The sequence below is a fragment of the Homarus americanus genome, unplaced genomic scaffold (assembly GCF_018991925.1).
Source record: "Homarus americanus isolate GMGI-L3 unplaced genomic scaffold, GMGI_Hamer_2.0 scaffold41027, whole genome shotgun sequence".
NCBI lineage: Eukaryota > Metazoa > Arthropoda > Malacostraca > Decapoda > Nephropidae > Homarus > Homarus americanus.
In genome coordinates this window covers 6751883-6769127 of record NW_024745073.1, presented here as the reverse complement: position 1 = coordinate 6769127, position 17245 = coordinate 6751883, and the positions used below count along the sequence as shown (strand labels likewise).

At 36.1% G+C, this 17245-nt stretch overlaps 1 protein-coding gene across 2 annotated transcripts in view; it reads right to left on the bottom strand.

Moving 5' to 3' along the window:
- Positions 1-3876: 3876 nt before the first annotated feature.
- Positions 3877-17245, bottom strand: part of LOC121878560 (beta-1,4-glucuronyltransferase 1-like) — a 33028-nt gene continuing 19659 nt past the window's right edge. For both annotated transcript variants that reach the window (XM_042384889.1, XM_042384890.1), the window contains 3 exons: positions 14301-15347; positions 13187-13312; positions 3877-12445 (listed from right to left, as the gene is read on the bottom strand). In XM_042384889.1, the coding sequence (XP_042240823.1) occupies positions 12233-12445; positions 13187-13312; positions 14301-15347 (1386 nt within the window). In that variant the 3' untranslated portion in view covers positions 3877-12232. The remainder of the gene's footprint in view (positions 12446-13186; positions 13313-14300; positions 15348-17245) is intronic.

Genomic DNA, 17245 nt, shown 5'->3' with positions numbered 1-17245 from the left:
GTTTATCTTTTTCTATTTACATAATGGTTGACAACCCTGGTGCAAGCTAAATCTGGATGATGAAAAGCTGTTCACAAGTGAAAAGTATCCAAGAACTTAATGTTAAAGATATATCTTGCACACATTTGAACTCGGCCGAAGAAGTTCACATTTAATGTATATACTATACAGTACTACTTACAATACATCTGACAGGTCAGGATTAGGGCCACTTTTTGTAGTAGAGCAGTCTCTTAAAAAAGGTAAAAAAAAAAATTAGTTGGTTTTAAAAAAGACCAAAGCTTTTGAAAATTTAATTGCATCACTTCAGATATACTGCATATTGTACCGGTATTTATTTTTTTAAGGGGACATTAATTAGGAAGAATACATCAAATATTTGGGAATGAAATAAGTCTTTCCTTCAAGTTTAATTTTATTGCTTTGATAACATTTTTTTTCAAGAGCTTCTGAAGCACAGATGAAAATTTGATACATTAACTCAAAATCTACCAATCTAAGTGTGATAATCATTCCCTTTCATATTTCGAAAATAATGTTTTTCAAAGACATGGTTATGGCACTCCAACATTGTACAGTACAGTAGTCCATTCAAGTGGTGAAATCCCAAAATTTTATAAAACCAAATAGTACTTTCCTATTATCTTTTATTTGCCCAAACAATAGTACTGTAGGTCATCATTATCTTGAATATTGAAACAGGAGAACATCAGAATGAAATACCCAATCACTAGTTTACCATAATCTTGATTGGTTCACCAAAATTTTATTATACAAACTGTGGTTCAACAGTCATGGGAACTCGACTCACTTGTAAATTAGAATTTTTACCAAAATGATTCATCATGGCTTTTTTGTTTATCCAATCTTAATTTTCACAATTGTTTGAACGATGTAAAAAAAAATTTAATTGGTAAAGCTAAAAACCCTGATAATGAAGTAAGTGAGGTACTACCTTTATAATAGATTCAATGTAAGGTATTCTAGTTGTACAGTATTACTAACATGATAAGGTGACTTATGCACATCATTATCTCTGCCTAAATAAAAAAAATTCTATCTAATAATGAACAAAATAATTCCTGTCAGCAGTTCTGGATCATAGTACTGTACTAGTAGATAGTTACCAGAGGTCTAAATCATACTATCATGTGAAAAGTGTTCATAGATTTTTTTTCTTCAGTAACCTCTTCAAAGTTAACATGTACGTATTAACCCATTGGAAACACAGCCCAGTTATTCTTTAATGAATTACTAATACACAAACCATAAAAAAGAAAGTCGTTCCTTTTCGTTTCCCATTACCAATTATTAAGACGTACTGTACCTACATTTAATGAAAAAGTTTACATGCATTAATTTCTATTATCAAGTTCTTAGTGGTCTATTTTATTAAATTCATTTATAATACATAAAAGATTTGGTACTGGACTCATCTTCTGTAGGAAACTTATTAAACTATTCACTTTTTTTATACATAACATCAATGGTATTTGTATAACAATATACTTTAGTTTACAACCAATAGTCTTAACATGATTATCACATTGCCTAGTGAAAGCAGAGAAGTAAAATGTAATACAGTATGAACAATTTTACAAAATATATTACTGTACTGTGTATTGCACTTGTCATGCACATGTCTACCAAAAAAACTTAACAAATTAAAACAGATTTATCACCCAGGATCATCGACGAGATCACACTCCCTTATGCCGGAGGTACTTGGAGGAGTATTGCGTAGAGATGTAAAGAAAACATGATTTTTATGTTGGGCGGAAAAAAACTTTTTTTCATAAATTTTCCTGTATTTTTGTAGCCCTTTGTAAATTTACATTTTGAGTTGCTTCCAATACAAGATATTATAGTGTTTTTAGAGAATTTACACTTTTATTTACAATAACTACTGTATTGCCAAAAGTAGTATAGAGTACAGTGGTCCCTTGGTTAACAAATGCTTCGGTTAACGAATTACTTTCAACAAGAATCTTCAATTCGGTTAACAAGCAAAAATTCAATAAACGAAATTCTTACAAAAACATGTTAACATGTTTTGGCTTGCTCATCGGCTGGTAGGTTAGTCCGCCAATACAGTAATCGGTTCTAGGCTTACATTCGTTTCCATTTGAGTAAATCTCAAGAAGGTTGTGCTATTCAATATTTTTATATTAAAATTATTAGTCATTTTAACACTTATTTAACATAATTGCAGTACAGGGAACTAGTTTTTGGTATGCCCATCAGCCACTTCACTCACCCACCAAGTCTCTGTTCAGTGGAGGAAACATCTTGCTTCTGGGTCTCTTGAACACAGTAGTTTTACGTTTTTACAGTATTACAATTATTGGTCATTCTGAAATTTATTTAACATATTGATAATATATTGCACAGTGCAGTGTTGATTTAAATAACATAATCTTGAATTACACCTAGTGAAATTAAAATTTTATTGGTGAAATAACTGCATCAAGCATGGTTCCCTGAAAGGTGATTTCTTCTCCATCCCCACTTCCTTCTCTTCTCCCTTCTCCTCCACCCCACTTCCAATTCCTATCATCATCAACCAGGAACCTTCTACATACACACCTCAAAGTAAGTGTACTTTACTGAATTTTTTTTTCACTTTGTATGTACTTTTCAGTGAGCTGGAACCAATTACCCAATATCCCATTGAAACAATGGATTTGGTTCACGAAATTTTCGGTTAACGAACGACCTTCTGGAACGAATTGTGTTCGTTAACCGAGGGACCACTGTACTAGAAAGTACTGTACTCTGCAAAGGTGTTGTACAATCATCAGCAATGTTTTCATATATATTTACTATATTCTTCAGTAAAGTATTTTGATAGTTTCAAAATATACTTTGTGTAAAATAAGTTATTATTAATAAAGAAAAATAATTTAAGGAAAATAAATGTAATCCAATTATATAAGTAATTACACAAATTCAAGAGAGAGAATGACAGGTACAGAACTTGTCAATCCTATTCAGAAAAAATGAATCGTTTTTTTTCTGTAAAAAAAAGTTTTATTCCGCTGGAAAAAGATTTTACATCACAAGAGGACGACTAAGGGATTACTATTACTTCACTGATCAAGTCCCACCTAAAGTCTCATATGATAGCAACAAACAAGTGTTATATAGTAGTATATCAATGTGCAGACTTTCAGCAGGTGAATACATGTGAAGACATTACGTATGGAAGATACTGATGTGCACCTAAGCGAAGAAAGGATAGAGGTGAGGTTAGGTCATAGAATAGTTATTATTAACAGCAGTTGTATAGCCTATAAAAATTGTATGCTGGTGTTAAACTACAGTGAAGTTAAATTGAAACTATGAAGCTCAGTATTGTTAGTATCTTAATGAAAGAAAAAAAAAGATTTACTTTAAAACTGTATAGTAGTTAGTTTAGTGACCTTTAATCTCTTTATCATGGAGATAAAGATATACTGTATTGAGATGGGGCAGAGCATAATGTCTGATCTGTTTATGGGAAGATGGCAGCACATCAAGTTTTGTGTGGTGGCACTCACAACCAATTACAGTACAGGGTAGTACTGTACTTATAGTGACAAACATAACCAATGCTCAGTAAATTGAAATGTGTCAAACTAGTTTTCAGTTATTGAGTAAAAATAATTCTGATACTGTACTTGAATTTATCAAATTTGCACATTTTAAAGCACTTAATATTTTCATGTTCCAAGTGGAAGCTTATTGGGTAGTGGCCACAAATACTGGGAATAATCTACTCACAATGACTGCTGCTGTTGTGCTGTATGCAAACTCTTCATGAATAGGTATTGACCAGAGACAATGGTAAATCAGAAAAGGACAATTAAATGGGATAAAGAATAAAAAATCAATCAGTAGATTCATTTGATGCAATCATTTAATTTCTTCTCAGCAAAAATATGCTGTATTTTATACAAAGCATATTTTTTGACAATAGGAAATAGTACTGTACTGTACAGTAATTTTTTCCAAGAACAGCAAAAATATGTTGCTCCTTATGAAATTGGTTTCAGTGAATTACCAATTTTTTCATGATGTCCTTCAATGATTTGAAAATGGTAATGTGAATAATTGTGATATTTATATATTGAGCAACAAGTTAAAGTGTGATTTAGGTGTATTTGAGGGTGTAGAGGCATGACATCTGGATATGATTTGGTAAAGAACTTTCATCAGTCCATTTGGATCTGAGGATGAATTCTGGGATTCAGAGTAGAGGAATACAACCTCTGAACAGTGATTAGGTTTTTGTGCATAATGAATTGTCTAAGACATATGTAAAACATTGATATACAGTCTCCAAAGTGTTCTTATAATGAGTTTACAATTTTAGATCATCAGCATCTCAATACAGCATTACTCGACTAAAACTGGAATTTTAAATAGGTAAAGGGTTAAGAATCATTAAAAATCAAGGAGTACTTCACGAGTAAATTATCTTTTTCATTTTTAATGAATTTAAATAAAAAAAAAAAAAAAAAAAAAAAAATGGAAAAAAGCTACAGTACAAAAGCCCTCAATTATTAAATCATGAGCCTTCATTCTCTTGATCGTACAGAAAATTTTGTACCTTATTTTTGTTTTTTATGTACAGGTACTGATTTTCTTCCTAAACCAAATACAGTTCTGTACATAATACTACAATTCTTGCATATGAATCCAAGAAAACCTTTTAATACAGGTACTAAGGAAATGATCATGGCATTATAGATTACCAAGGGCTGAGCTTTATCTAAAGTTGATAAATTGAATGTGGATCTGAGTTCCTAAACACTCCTAGCTAATTTATCCAAGGCTATATAAACATATGCAGATACAATGACTACAAAGTTCTCAGTGGAATGAATAATCTTGTAAAAAAAATAAAAATAAAATAAAGAGACCCAGAATCCAACCTCAGTCTCAGCTACAATTATATTGTAATGGCAGGTTCTCAAGATTATATAGACATGATTTGAGTATAGATGAAGTTTATATACATGACTAGGCTATTAAGCCTTACCATGTAATAGCAGAGCAAGTAACATGCAACATACCTTACATATGTACATAACAACAGCATTGTGCGATGATTCTAAGGTCACTTTTGCGAATAATACTAAAACGCTGTCTAGCGGTCATTATGGGTGACCTTCTGTGTTTCTCATATCATGCTATTATTTTTGTAAGCAGTTGTAATCTACAGTCTACAGTGTTTTACTCTTTGAAGCTTTTCCTGTACAGTGCAGGGTGGCTGGAAATGGGCAACCACATACAGTACATTCATTTCTTACTGCAGTTAAAGAAGTGTTCTACAGTGGTACTCTCCCACCACTACAAGGCCTCAAATCTGGTGTACAGCATCCCTGTTGTTTCACACAAGCCAACAACACCCATCAGCAACATGTCCTTCCCAGAAAAATAACTTTACATTAGGCTCTGCAGTCTTTCACAATGCTATCCATACTGTATCTACCCCATTCACTTCTATTTCATCCTTCATCTCTGTCTTCCTTTCTCCCTTCCTTTCACCTCTGAATTATACACTTATAGTACTAATATTTCACTTCCCATTCTCGTGATACTGTGTCCTATCACCAGAGAAGACTGATCCACTCTGCTTTACATTCTTTCCCTTCCACATCTCCTTACAGTATTTCCTCTTCTTAGCACCCTATTTGCTCATTCACCTTGCATCTGGAGTTATGTTTCACACCCATATAATGTTGGCTTAACTATTCCCCTGTACATCTCTGTATTTGCCTCATGGCACAGTTCTCTCTCTCCAAGTATTTCATAATCTACCCCCTTACTTTTTTCTTTCTGGTACTCTCTGGTTCTATTTATCACTAAATGTTGCAAACCAAACATTTGTTTACAGATTACTGCTTGATCATTACATTCTTCTACCATTGCATATTCAATGAAAGCTAGACAGGCATTACATACCATCATTTTATGCTTAAAAATATATTTACTTTTTAACATATGAACTGTATCATCCAAGCTAACAGGCAAGATCATGAAATTTACTTTCAATAATATGAGCTAAACTTCAGTTTCTAACAATACATTACTATACACTAAATTCAAACTTGTTACCAACAAAGTGGACTATCCTGAAGTCCCAAATAATTTTAGATGGCTTAACACATGCAAGCAATTGTGATAGTGGAAATATCTTTAACCTCATATTTCTACTGTGTTGCAGAAAGTGAAAGTGGGTCTCATAAGCAGTGCAGATACTTTATGGCACAATGAATACTAAGCCTCATTGCACAAGGAGGCTATGTGCCGTAAACCCATCACTGCAATTGACCGCTTTCACTTCCCCAACTAAAGTCAGGTACCCATTCACAGCTGGGTTGACTGGGGGTGCCTAAGGTGCAAACCAACAACCTATAGGATAGAAGGCGAGTTAGATCCACTCGGCCGCCACACCCCAAATAATGAAGTCAAAATTTATAATCACACCTACTTCAGCTTCATATGGTCAAATGTTCAAGTGATTAACAGCTTGAAGGTTTAAAATGAAAGAGAATGATATAATGGCAATGAGAGGTTCTGATTAAGCATTAATGTAAAATATACTCTTCGCTTAACACAACCAATACCATCCATACCTAACCGTATTGTCAACAGCATTCTTTTTATCAACAATAACTAAAGACTGAGAAGAATGCCATGGCTCTAGGAACTGGTGGTGGGGAACACAGTAACTTGCTTGGATTACTACAATCTTAAATAGAGAACATTAACAATAACATATATAAATTAACAATATTCTACTTCGGTGGTTAGAAAATGCATGCAGATCTTCCTGTCGGGAAAAGAAATTGTATACTGTATATTGCAGTGTGCCCTTTACATCCTATAAGGAAAGATGAAGTAAGGAAAAATTTTAATATTCTTGGTTAACTTTTAGGGGTAATTTGGATAACTTTAGTCTTATTTTGTTACAGGCAGGAAACATTTTTGAATAAATATGCTTCAACAATGGAGTTATTTGATCCAATGATGCAGATACGGTAACACTGCAAAAGTTTATCTGTGAAACCAATATACTGTATAACAAATCTTGTGTAATTTCTCAACATGAAATAAAAGAATGTTTCTGGCATGTACCTGGATTAATCTTACTTGTAAAATGAATGTACAGTAGTTGCAGAAGAGTGTAGATTTTAACGAATCTTGATTTATGGAGATGCATATGAAAGGCATAATTAAGTTTTCATTTTATCAAGATGGCATTCTTGATGGACACGAGCAAACTTTTTGGTTAGAAAAATTTGTGAGAGTATTTGAGCATTAGAATGTCCTGCACTCCACTTCTAATGCTATCAATTTAGACATACACTAGGCCTACTAAGAGTAGAAACAGGTGTTTATGTCAGGAATGTGGACAATAACAAATGGCACAGAGTCAAAATGGAAGCCTCTAGTCTACTCACATTCAAGGGGATTATAAGAAGGAAATTGAAAAAAAAATCAGAGAAAACACCCAATAACCATCACATACCAGCAAATACAGTATATGCTCGAGTAGCGTATCTTGGATTTCAAAGACTGAGCACAAATAGATCTCCATCACAATGAAGGTGGGGAGCAGCAATACAGGGACAGTACTTAATCCACATTAGTGCCATGCCTCAGCCAAAGCAGACACAAAATGCTTGCACCACTAGTATCAATGATATGTAAGTGTGGAAGGTATCAGTAATAAGCCCGCTATAAAGCATTCCTGACATTCAAGTACAGTACAAAGCAATGACAATGACGGCATTACTCTTACACTAACTTGATCTTCAAAATGTGAAGGAAAACAATGTCTCCACAGGTAAATAAATAATAATAATAATCAAACTAAGATAGCGAAAGAATCGGCTATGGTTTTTCTCTGCAGACTGTATGGGAAAAACTCGGTAGACAACGGATATTTTCAGAGTGGCTTGACAATGTAGTTACAACTGGAATGTAAACAATCTATGACATATATTGCCATACTTACATAAAGAAAAACAAGGTGCCTTAAAAGTCAGGAATCAATGTTATTTTATGTCATATTAGCAAGTACCACCACCACGCTCATAACAAGTTTGTAGGTGATAAACCATTGATGGATCGAGCGACCTGTGTAATGCACTCTTAGAGGTGGTCATCATCCCTAATTGATAGCTACAGTTTCTACTGACTCCTGACATTTTAGTCACCCTATAGTTTAAAATATTAGCATGATTACCTTACAGAAAATGGGATGCAGTACTGTACAGGTATTTACTAAACAATTCAATTCCACTTAAACATAATACGGCAACTTTCAACTTTTCCCTACTTTATTAATGAAAATTTCAAATTTACTCTCCATATTAAATGCGACCTCTAAATACCGTAGTGGAATAATTGATACAGTGAGGTGTCCGAAATGTTTTTTTCTTTAAATAAAGGTCAAATTTTTCAGGGAGTGTGGGACAACGAAAATTGAATAATATGCATTGTAAAAAGTCATCTGCTTTAAATTGACACAAAAACAGTACAGTATAAGAGGAAAATATTGTCATAATGGTTGGTCGTATAATACAAGCACAGTCTACAGCTGGTACATTACCTCACTGTAAGTCATGGTGATCAAGTGCTATGACAGTCACCGTTTTCCTTTTCCCGGATCGGCAGTTTGTAGCCTTCCGAGATGACCATCCCTAATGTGGCACTATTTTAGATGAGTGTTTGGCAAAATCACAACACAATGAGTTCTTTACTGGTTCTCACTAGCACAGAATTTTTGTGAAAATCACAGTAAAGGCCCATGAATTTTCTGAGTGAAATTGTTTTAACAATGGGGAACCAGTCTTGGGTCTCCTTGTATGGTGAACCAATCAGTGTGAGCATAGTGTAACAAAACTTTCTCAGTTAGTGTGCATCGCTTACCCACAAGCTCACAAGAAAACTAAATGTATGAAAATTTTAATTTTTGAGATCAGAAAAGTTCTCAAATGAATACTGTATTCTTATGGTTCCCATTAACAGACATCGATAACAGACTATAATGATGAGACACATGCCTGACTGCACGGAAAATATGATACACGAGAAAAGATCTTCCAAAAGTGGATATCATTCTTGATAGTTCCCCCATTACCAGATTGAAGCCCATTAGCTAATGGGAGGTATCTGTTCAACAGAGTTTGCTACCTGGGAGGTTTTATTGCAATATATCGGTATATATTTTAGTTATTTTTTTATGTACACATGATGGTGTAAACGTATAAACAAAAACCCTGGAAGAAACGTGATGGAGAAGTTACTGGACGATAAAACTTTTAGTTATACAATTGCTGTATTTGCACATTTATCTGAAACACAGTAATACAGTACTATAATGCACTGTACTTTAGTGCACTCTCTTTTGTCTCCTATAAAGTGATTTTAATGAGAAAAACTGGAAGATCCTAAGGTTCATTTCCCAAATGTATATTGATAATAATATGATTACAGTATATAATAACTTTGAAAACATCATTGTTATGCTCCCCTGATCATATTACAGGTGCTGTAGGAACAACTTACATGTACATATGTAACAGCCACGACACGATCCTCTTATTACCGGTAAATCCCAGATCAATTTATCCTACTGTTATGTAAACCACAACTAATGCAATCCATAAACTATCCCAACTATTATTAAATAATTATGAAAAGAGCACTTGGGGGAACGATATCTGGAGGTACAAATAAAGAAGTGATTATGAAGAACAAAAACAATTGTTGTATTCATCCAACGATAGAGCGTGAAGGGCATCGATGACTGACCAAGGTACAGTACTAACACATAGATAATCCTGTACTGTATGTATTACGAGAAAAATACAGTATATATTGTAAGTAGGTAAGAGTTAGTAATTATTTTAAGTTTAACAATAATTATAGAGGCATAATCAACTGTAATAAGAAACTTTTGATTAAATAAACTTAACATACAACTCAATAAATCTGTTTAGATGCATCTGGAAAAGGATGATACATAGTACAACAATTGTTCTTTTTCTTGAGAAAGTTTAAGAGAAATATAAGAGTGTGGAGTAACCATATACCGTACCGTACTGTATACTTCCCCCCCTCTCAAAATTTAAAACTCCGATGCCGTAGTACTGTATATATCTTATAAACCAACATTGTATCTTATATCAGACATCAGTTGGTTAAAAAAGTTCAGTAGTTGAAGAAAATTGAAAAATATTTTGCTTTCTGGTCATACTTCCAATTACAGGTACAGTACAATGTATTCAACATGTAACCTGAACAACAAACTTGCAGTACCCCCAGAAAAGCTTTTAATTGAAATAAGGAATTCATTCCAACATTTTAGATACCCTGTAGTGTAATATCATGAATCACAGGTACAAAGACGACTGGACTGCATGTGTTAGGAACAAGAGAAAAGCTGAAAATTAATGTCAGTAAGAAATATTGTCCATTACGTGAAGTTAATAATGGCATCCCAGAAGTTAATAGTCACAGCTCAGTATTATGAAAGGAAAACAGAGTTTCACAATTTCATCAACCCTGACATTCTTTTTTACAGTTGAGGCAGATAGTTTAAAATTCCTAAAATATGTGCTGTGCCCCCCCCCCCTCCCCCCAGACTTCACGAGTTAGTGCGGTATACAGTAATGATGTGGTCGGTGGCCAACTCAGTGCAAAATCCAGCAAAATAATACCCCATCTACCTTGTCTGACCACAGTACTGACCTCGTGTCTCATAGGCTAGGATTCTAGAGGGCTACCAACAAGAAACAGAGCATTCAATCCAATTAAAAATAAGCTAAGAGGTCTCTGTTTGACTTAATGTTTACACAACCAAATATGACAACGTACAAGAAAGTGACTTGTGCTTAATAGTTTAAGTATCAAATGGCACAGACAAAATCCCTTGGTCATGAATCAACTCTCTCAGTGACTATCATTTTAAAATACGTGTCTACAGCACCATCATCAGATTTACTTATAACCAAAAAAACTTCACATTCTCTAACATTTACTGAAAGCCCTTTTCGAGTTTTCATATTTTAATAGGCTCCTGTATCTTAAAATATTATGGTAAGATTTCCATTCAGTGTTTCAAGGAATCTTACAGCAACAATGATTAGCAAAGAATGCAGAATGATTATCTTTCAACTCTGAGGTGAATCCTGACAAAAATTTATCTTTTTTTAAGCTCTTTTTCTCAGCAGTCTTATAGTATTGAGATTTGTGATTTTGTTTTATTTTCTTAGGCTCCACAAAAGTGTCAGCAGTGCTCTGTAGTATTATAAAATTCATACATTCTTCTTGATTGTCCAGCATGTGCTAACCAAAGCAAATAGTCACCAACCCTTGTACATTCAGCACGAAAATTAGTCAATTATTTTGTGCGCTTACCGATGGTAGAACAATACTTTCGTGGCGTTGCATCCAACCAGGTGGGTGGAGTAAACCACTAGCTGCTGGATGCTAAGAATCAGAGTATTAGTTCATGTTTGGCCACCTTGCATCACGGCAAAGAGAGGCGTGCAGTTTTGAGAAAGATATACAGTACATGACTTTCAATAGAAGTAAGTTTCCTTCAACCCCAATTAATTTAAAATAAAAGTCTTCACCACATCTTATAAGTCTATTCAAAATTAAATAATTGAAAATAAAGGGCAAAAAATCATATACAGTAAGTATAAAACTACAGTTATAGAAGATTAAACAAAATGTATCTAAGACGTGTAACTCATTTAACAGATAAACAAATAAAAAAATAAATCGTGTAAATTCCAAGCTTCCAAATGGTTATACAGTAGTAGAATAGAGCTAACTCGGTGGTTGTAGCGAAAACCCCCAATAAAATATTTGCAACATAATGAAGTGGTTTACCTCGCACTAGCAAAAAGCTCCTCACCACAGCCAGGAAAAATCAAGAGGCCATCAAAAGTTACAACATGAAAGAACAAATAATCCAGAAGGAGCAATGATACCCACAACCTGGGGAAGAAGCTTCACAATGCCCTACAATAAGCACCTCTGTTACCCGCATCAATTTCATCACACTTAGTGGAAAAATAGTGACTTTTCAGTTAACACCAAAGACTGTATTATATTCACATGGAAAAGGTTATGTTTCATTGTCAAAACATTTATATTATGTCACTGATATTACAATACACTGGTTACGTCTCTTTGTGTTAATAATTTATCATCACTGGTCTGGTCAGTGACGACGGCATTTATCACTTGGCCCGAATTTATTTTGCATTTCTTCCATGATCTGGTCATAGATTTTGGAATTCTTGGCAACAAATGGATCCCTCCAGGCATCGTCTTTAGCCTTATTCTTATTCCTTCTCTTGATTCCCGGAGCGTGGACGAGGAACGCTCTATCCAGGATTACCAGATTGTATCCCCTGAGACATAATTCATGCATCTGTTGAGGTGAGACACACAATAAAACAATTGTTAAGTACAGACATTTACAGCAAATTGTGATAATCACATTGAAAACGTCTAGAGTGCACGTACTGAGGCATACAGTACAGTGCAGTACTAACAATGTCACCTGCTTCCTTCACTCACAGCTTTTCCCACTGTTAGTGTTCACGTTTTATCACAAAGATTTCATTTATAAAATGTAATACAGTACAAGCCAATAAACATCAATACTTAAAGTTATGAGTGAGGTGAAGTAAAAGTGTTTTCTTTTTACCTAAACTGAGACACAAATCAATAGGGAAGGTTACACAAGTGGTTGGTTAGGGAGAGAGGCCAGCCATCAGCAAAGCATACTGTACAGTACTGACGGGAGTAGGTTGTACAGTAAACATGGATCTCTTCATATGGAGATGGCCAGTTGCATGGTACTGGACTGAACACGAATATTGTGAGACTGGAGACAGTGAGTGAAAAACTTGATGATGGTAAATATACTGAACATCCTCTCAGGCTGGAAATGTACTGATGGAAAAATTAAGACAGATTTACTGTGGCCTTTAAAAAAAATATAATGGGGTTATATTCAATTATTAAGATGGAAGAATGGTTGATTCCAGACACTTAACCAATTATAGTGGTCTTATATTAATTTATATCCGCATAAATTCACCAGAGTATATAGTACTGTAGTGTATAAAATAACTGGATAATCTTCAGAAGGCAACATATACTATACCTGTGTCATTTTGTCTTGTAAGCCCTCCCAGGAGAGACGTTCATCATAGAGAGGCTCATCTTTGGTGCAGATGTAGATAGGTTCCCACCGGTGGTAAGGGAACTGTCGCTTTACCACTGAGAAGGCCTGTGTGCCAGAACATCCATCAGATGACACTTACTTGAATGCCTTGTAATCACGTTATGCATTGTGAACAGTAAGGGCATAATAATTGCTTATTTCACCAACTGTTTTGGAACATGAGTACGGTACAGTATATCAAAATGGAATACTTATAAATCATTCTCCGTAAAAGAGAAACACTTTTATACTTAAACAAAAGACTCCCGACGAAAAAAATGTCTCGAGTGGAGCTGCAAAAACTTTACAAAACATCACCAACTGTAGTACAATACAGTATTACACCTTTAAGAAGATTCGTAAACAAAAAGGCCAGAGAACGTTTAGAGTGGAGGACTGTGGTCGCCAACCCTTAGTTATGAAGACAGTACTTTTATTGACTGAAGAGACACACCCAATACATGAACTAACCAAGGTTGCATCAGACTACATACATATGGCCAAAACTGACCTTGAAGTATCCTGGAATAGACTAATAAGAGCAATGATTCATGAAACTGTCCTTGAAAACCCTGAGTACTGTACACTAATTTCTGCGGCTGATCCAGGTGAAAACACTGATGCCGTGAAGCCCTTAGACTCTCCCACTTACTTACTCTCTGACTTATAAAAACACATTTTTCCTTCCCTTCTCTTTATCTTTTCAACCTTCAATCTTCTTCTTCCCTTCCTCTTTAGTTACCACGTGAGCAAAATTTACAGCCTCTACTGGAATATCTTTTGAGGTATACCTTCAACCTTATCTGGTCTGATTCAAGGATTCTCTCAGTCAAGAGTTCATGACTATTTACTGCTTACAGTTCTCATATTTATAAAAAAGCTTTACTTTTTAAATCTCGGCATCAAAACTGTATGAGTCGCCGGACCCATTACGTTAGTTATAAAATAAAGATGTAGTTGTACAGTAGTAGTAATAATGAAGGAACATTTTACTGTACTAGCCGGAGAACTGCGGTGATAAGTAAGTGAACTCGTAAGAGGTGGAGTGACATACCTTCAGAGTACCTGGAGTGCCAAGCTGACGTATCCAATCTGAGAGTGCAGGGAATCGTTGGCAGTGAGCACATACATGGCGGTGGAAGTAGACAGCGTCATTCTGTTGGTACTGCTGCACCAGTTCCTCCTTACTGGTTGGCACTACTGAGGCCACCTCAAACACTGGCACCACAAACACCCGGGGTGACAGATTTGACACTCTTGTCTCCTTCCCTGAATTTATCCGTTGGATCAACCCCAAGAACTGTTCCACTAAGCCTTCTGATGGATAAAGTTCCACATCAGATGGTAGAACAAACACTGTGGGGGCTGCCGATCGTGCCACGTTACGAGCAACATTTACTGGGTATGGAAGGCCTTCTGCTGTACGGTACCCACGCACTAACGCAGTTTTGTCTTCACTACAGTCAAAGGTGTCTTCCTTCAGTTTCAGGTGCCAGTCAGCGGCAGGAGGTACATCACGGGGCCAGAACAGGTGCCACGAGACCAGCTCCTTCACAGCAGGAGGGCCACACACACGAAGACGGGCCACTCGTGCTGCAGCTAAGCAGAAGTCTGAATGAGGGACAAAGAGTGCAACAGAGAGAGGTCCTGCCCAGCGAGTAGCAAGTTCCCCTACATGGCTGATCATCTCAGGCGTCGTGTGTGTTGTGTAGGTCACCGACTCATTAACAGTGAACGTGCGAGCGGCAGGTACCCAGTCATACACCACACTGTAGGGGCTGCCATTACCCAACTGGGGGGAATTCCGAAGTTCTTGTTTGCGGCCTGAGGGCACGAAGGTCAAGGTGGAGCACAGGAGGTAGGCAGCATCGATATCTTGGCGGGGCTCGTCGGTGGTTTCAGAGGGGGTATCCACAGAGTCTTGTGGAGGGCAGGCTAGCAGGGCACAGGGCGCGGCTAGGAGCAACCAGGCTCCCACTACCACCGCCGCTCCTACACACGCCCACCGCTGCCACCGCCGCCACGCTCGGGTCCACACCATGCCGGGTAGCGACCCCCCACACGCCCACCATCTATCTCCACTCTCACCACCCGCCACCGCCTGTACCAATACAAATAGAGTAATAATAAACAAATATTACATAAATTTGGTATAATAATGTACACATGGGTGAGCGTGTGCGTTCATGTATATTAATGCTTGCATAATGTGCTTGTATGTGTGCGTGCATGTAGATGTAATTATGTGGGCGTGCAGCTGAGTGCCTGGGACCCCCCCCCCCACACACCTGGAGGCAGGAGGCAGCGGACCACTCAACACCTTGATCAATAACCCGTAACACTATCATGCCTACTGTTGCATGGCGCCCTCCTCTTCACACCATCATGGGGGGGGGGTGGGGGGGGGATGTGAGGTCATGGTCATGGGATGATAGTGGCGACAAAGTTCATGGGGTTAAGTATGTAAATTACTAAATTAAACTTAAGTGACAAGTGATAACATAAAACCACCAAAAAACAAAGAATTCGATAAATCAACTGTGTCTCTTACACTTTAAAATGATATGAATTAATTACCAAATGTTTGAAGTAAGATTTGTTAACACTTTCTCTTCAAATCAATAACAATCACCGCAATAAACGCTTTAAAAAATGTTCTGTCAACGTTTTGTTTGTAAACGTTGAGTAGTTGACGTTTTCTTTTAAAAATTTTAAGGGGTTACTCTAACAAACGTTTCAACACAGATATATTTGACGCTTTTTTAAATATACAGCTATTACTTTTGTTATGAGATGGTCAAGTGTAGCGGCGGTGTTTGTGGTAGAAGTTATGGAGGTGATGGTGGTAGTCATGGTGGTGGAGGAGGTGATAGACGTGGTGGTGGTAGTGATGGTAGTAGTAGTAACCAAGGTGTTGGCAGAGAGGTAGTGATGGTGATGGTAGCGGTGGTAGTTGTAATCATAATACTGGTAATAGTAGTGGGTGGTAGTCATGGTGGAAGGGATATACTGCTACACTGAGCTAGGCTAGAGATGCAGAAGGACAATCAATAATAAATCGATAATAAAGTGGACACAACAACTATAGCGGGAGTCAAAGTTTTCTAGCGAGATATAAAGTTTCCTATATACATCGTCTTGATGGGATGTTACACCATTACTTTTAAATCAATTCTTCCTCACTCGAATGTTTCTGAGTCTAGATTAATAAAAGATTTAGTTTATGATGAAGATTTACATGATGAAGTCTTTATGAGAAATATACATCGTGTGTATCCCTCGTGCATCTAGGACTCAAGGTCAAGCTGCTTACAAAATCCGTATGCACTTTTAAGCTTTAATAACTTTGTATACACATTGGTAGAAATAATCTGTAAATGGTTTATAAAAGGCAAATTTAGATTTTTTTAAGAGAGAGAGCAAAAATAAATAGCAAGTACAGTATATGGAAATCTCTATACCAGTGGTTCTCAACCTTGTTTGCCCCATGCACCCCTTTCACCATATGTCAGAATGTCATTCCCCCCTCCTTTCCAAGATTGTCTGCCTCAAAAAGTGCATTCCAAATAATATGCATACAATACTGAAAATCCTTTATTTTTTCCATATTAGTACATATACATTTGCAATTTTACATGGATTATTTTTATAGTGGAGTTTTACAAATTAAATGCCAATTGAAAATGTTGATGGATTTATAAAACTTGAATAAAAGTAAAATAGTTTTTTTTTTATTTATAATGAATTACTTAACAGACCAAACTGAAGCATAATGCAATAAACAAAAGTTCAATAGAATACCAGGATATTGTAAATTTGTAATTAATTTTATTCAGATGAAGATTACAGTCAATGAGAAACCTGTGATTGTTTTTTCTTCGCCAATTTTGGGATACGCGGAGGAGTGCTTGAAAGGGCACAACGCAGGTCATTTTCTACCTCTAATCTACTACGTTGCTTCGTTTTAATTTGCAACAGAGTTGAAAAGCCTGACTCACA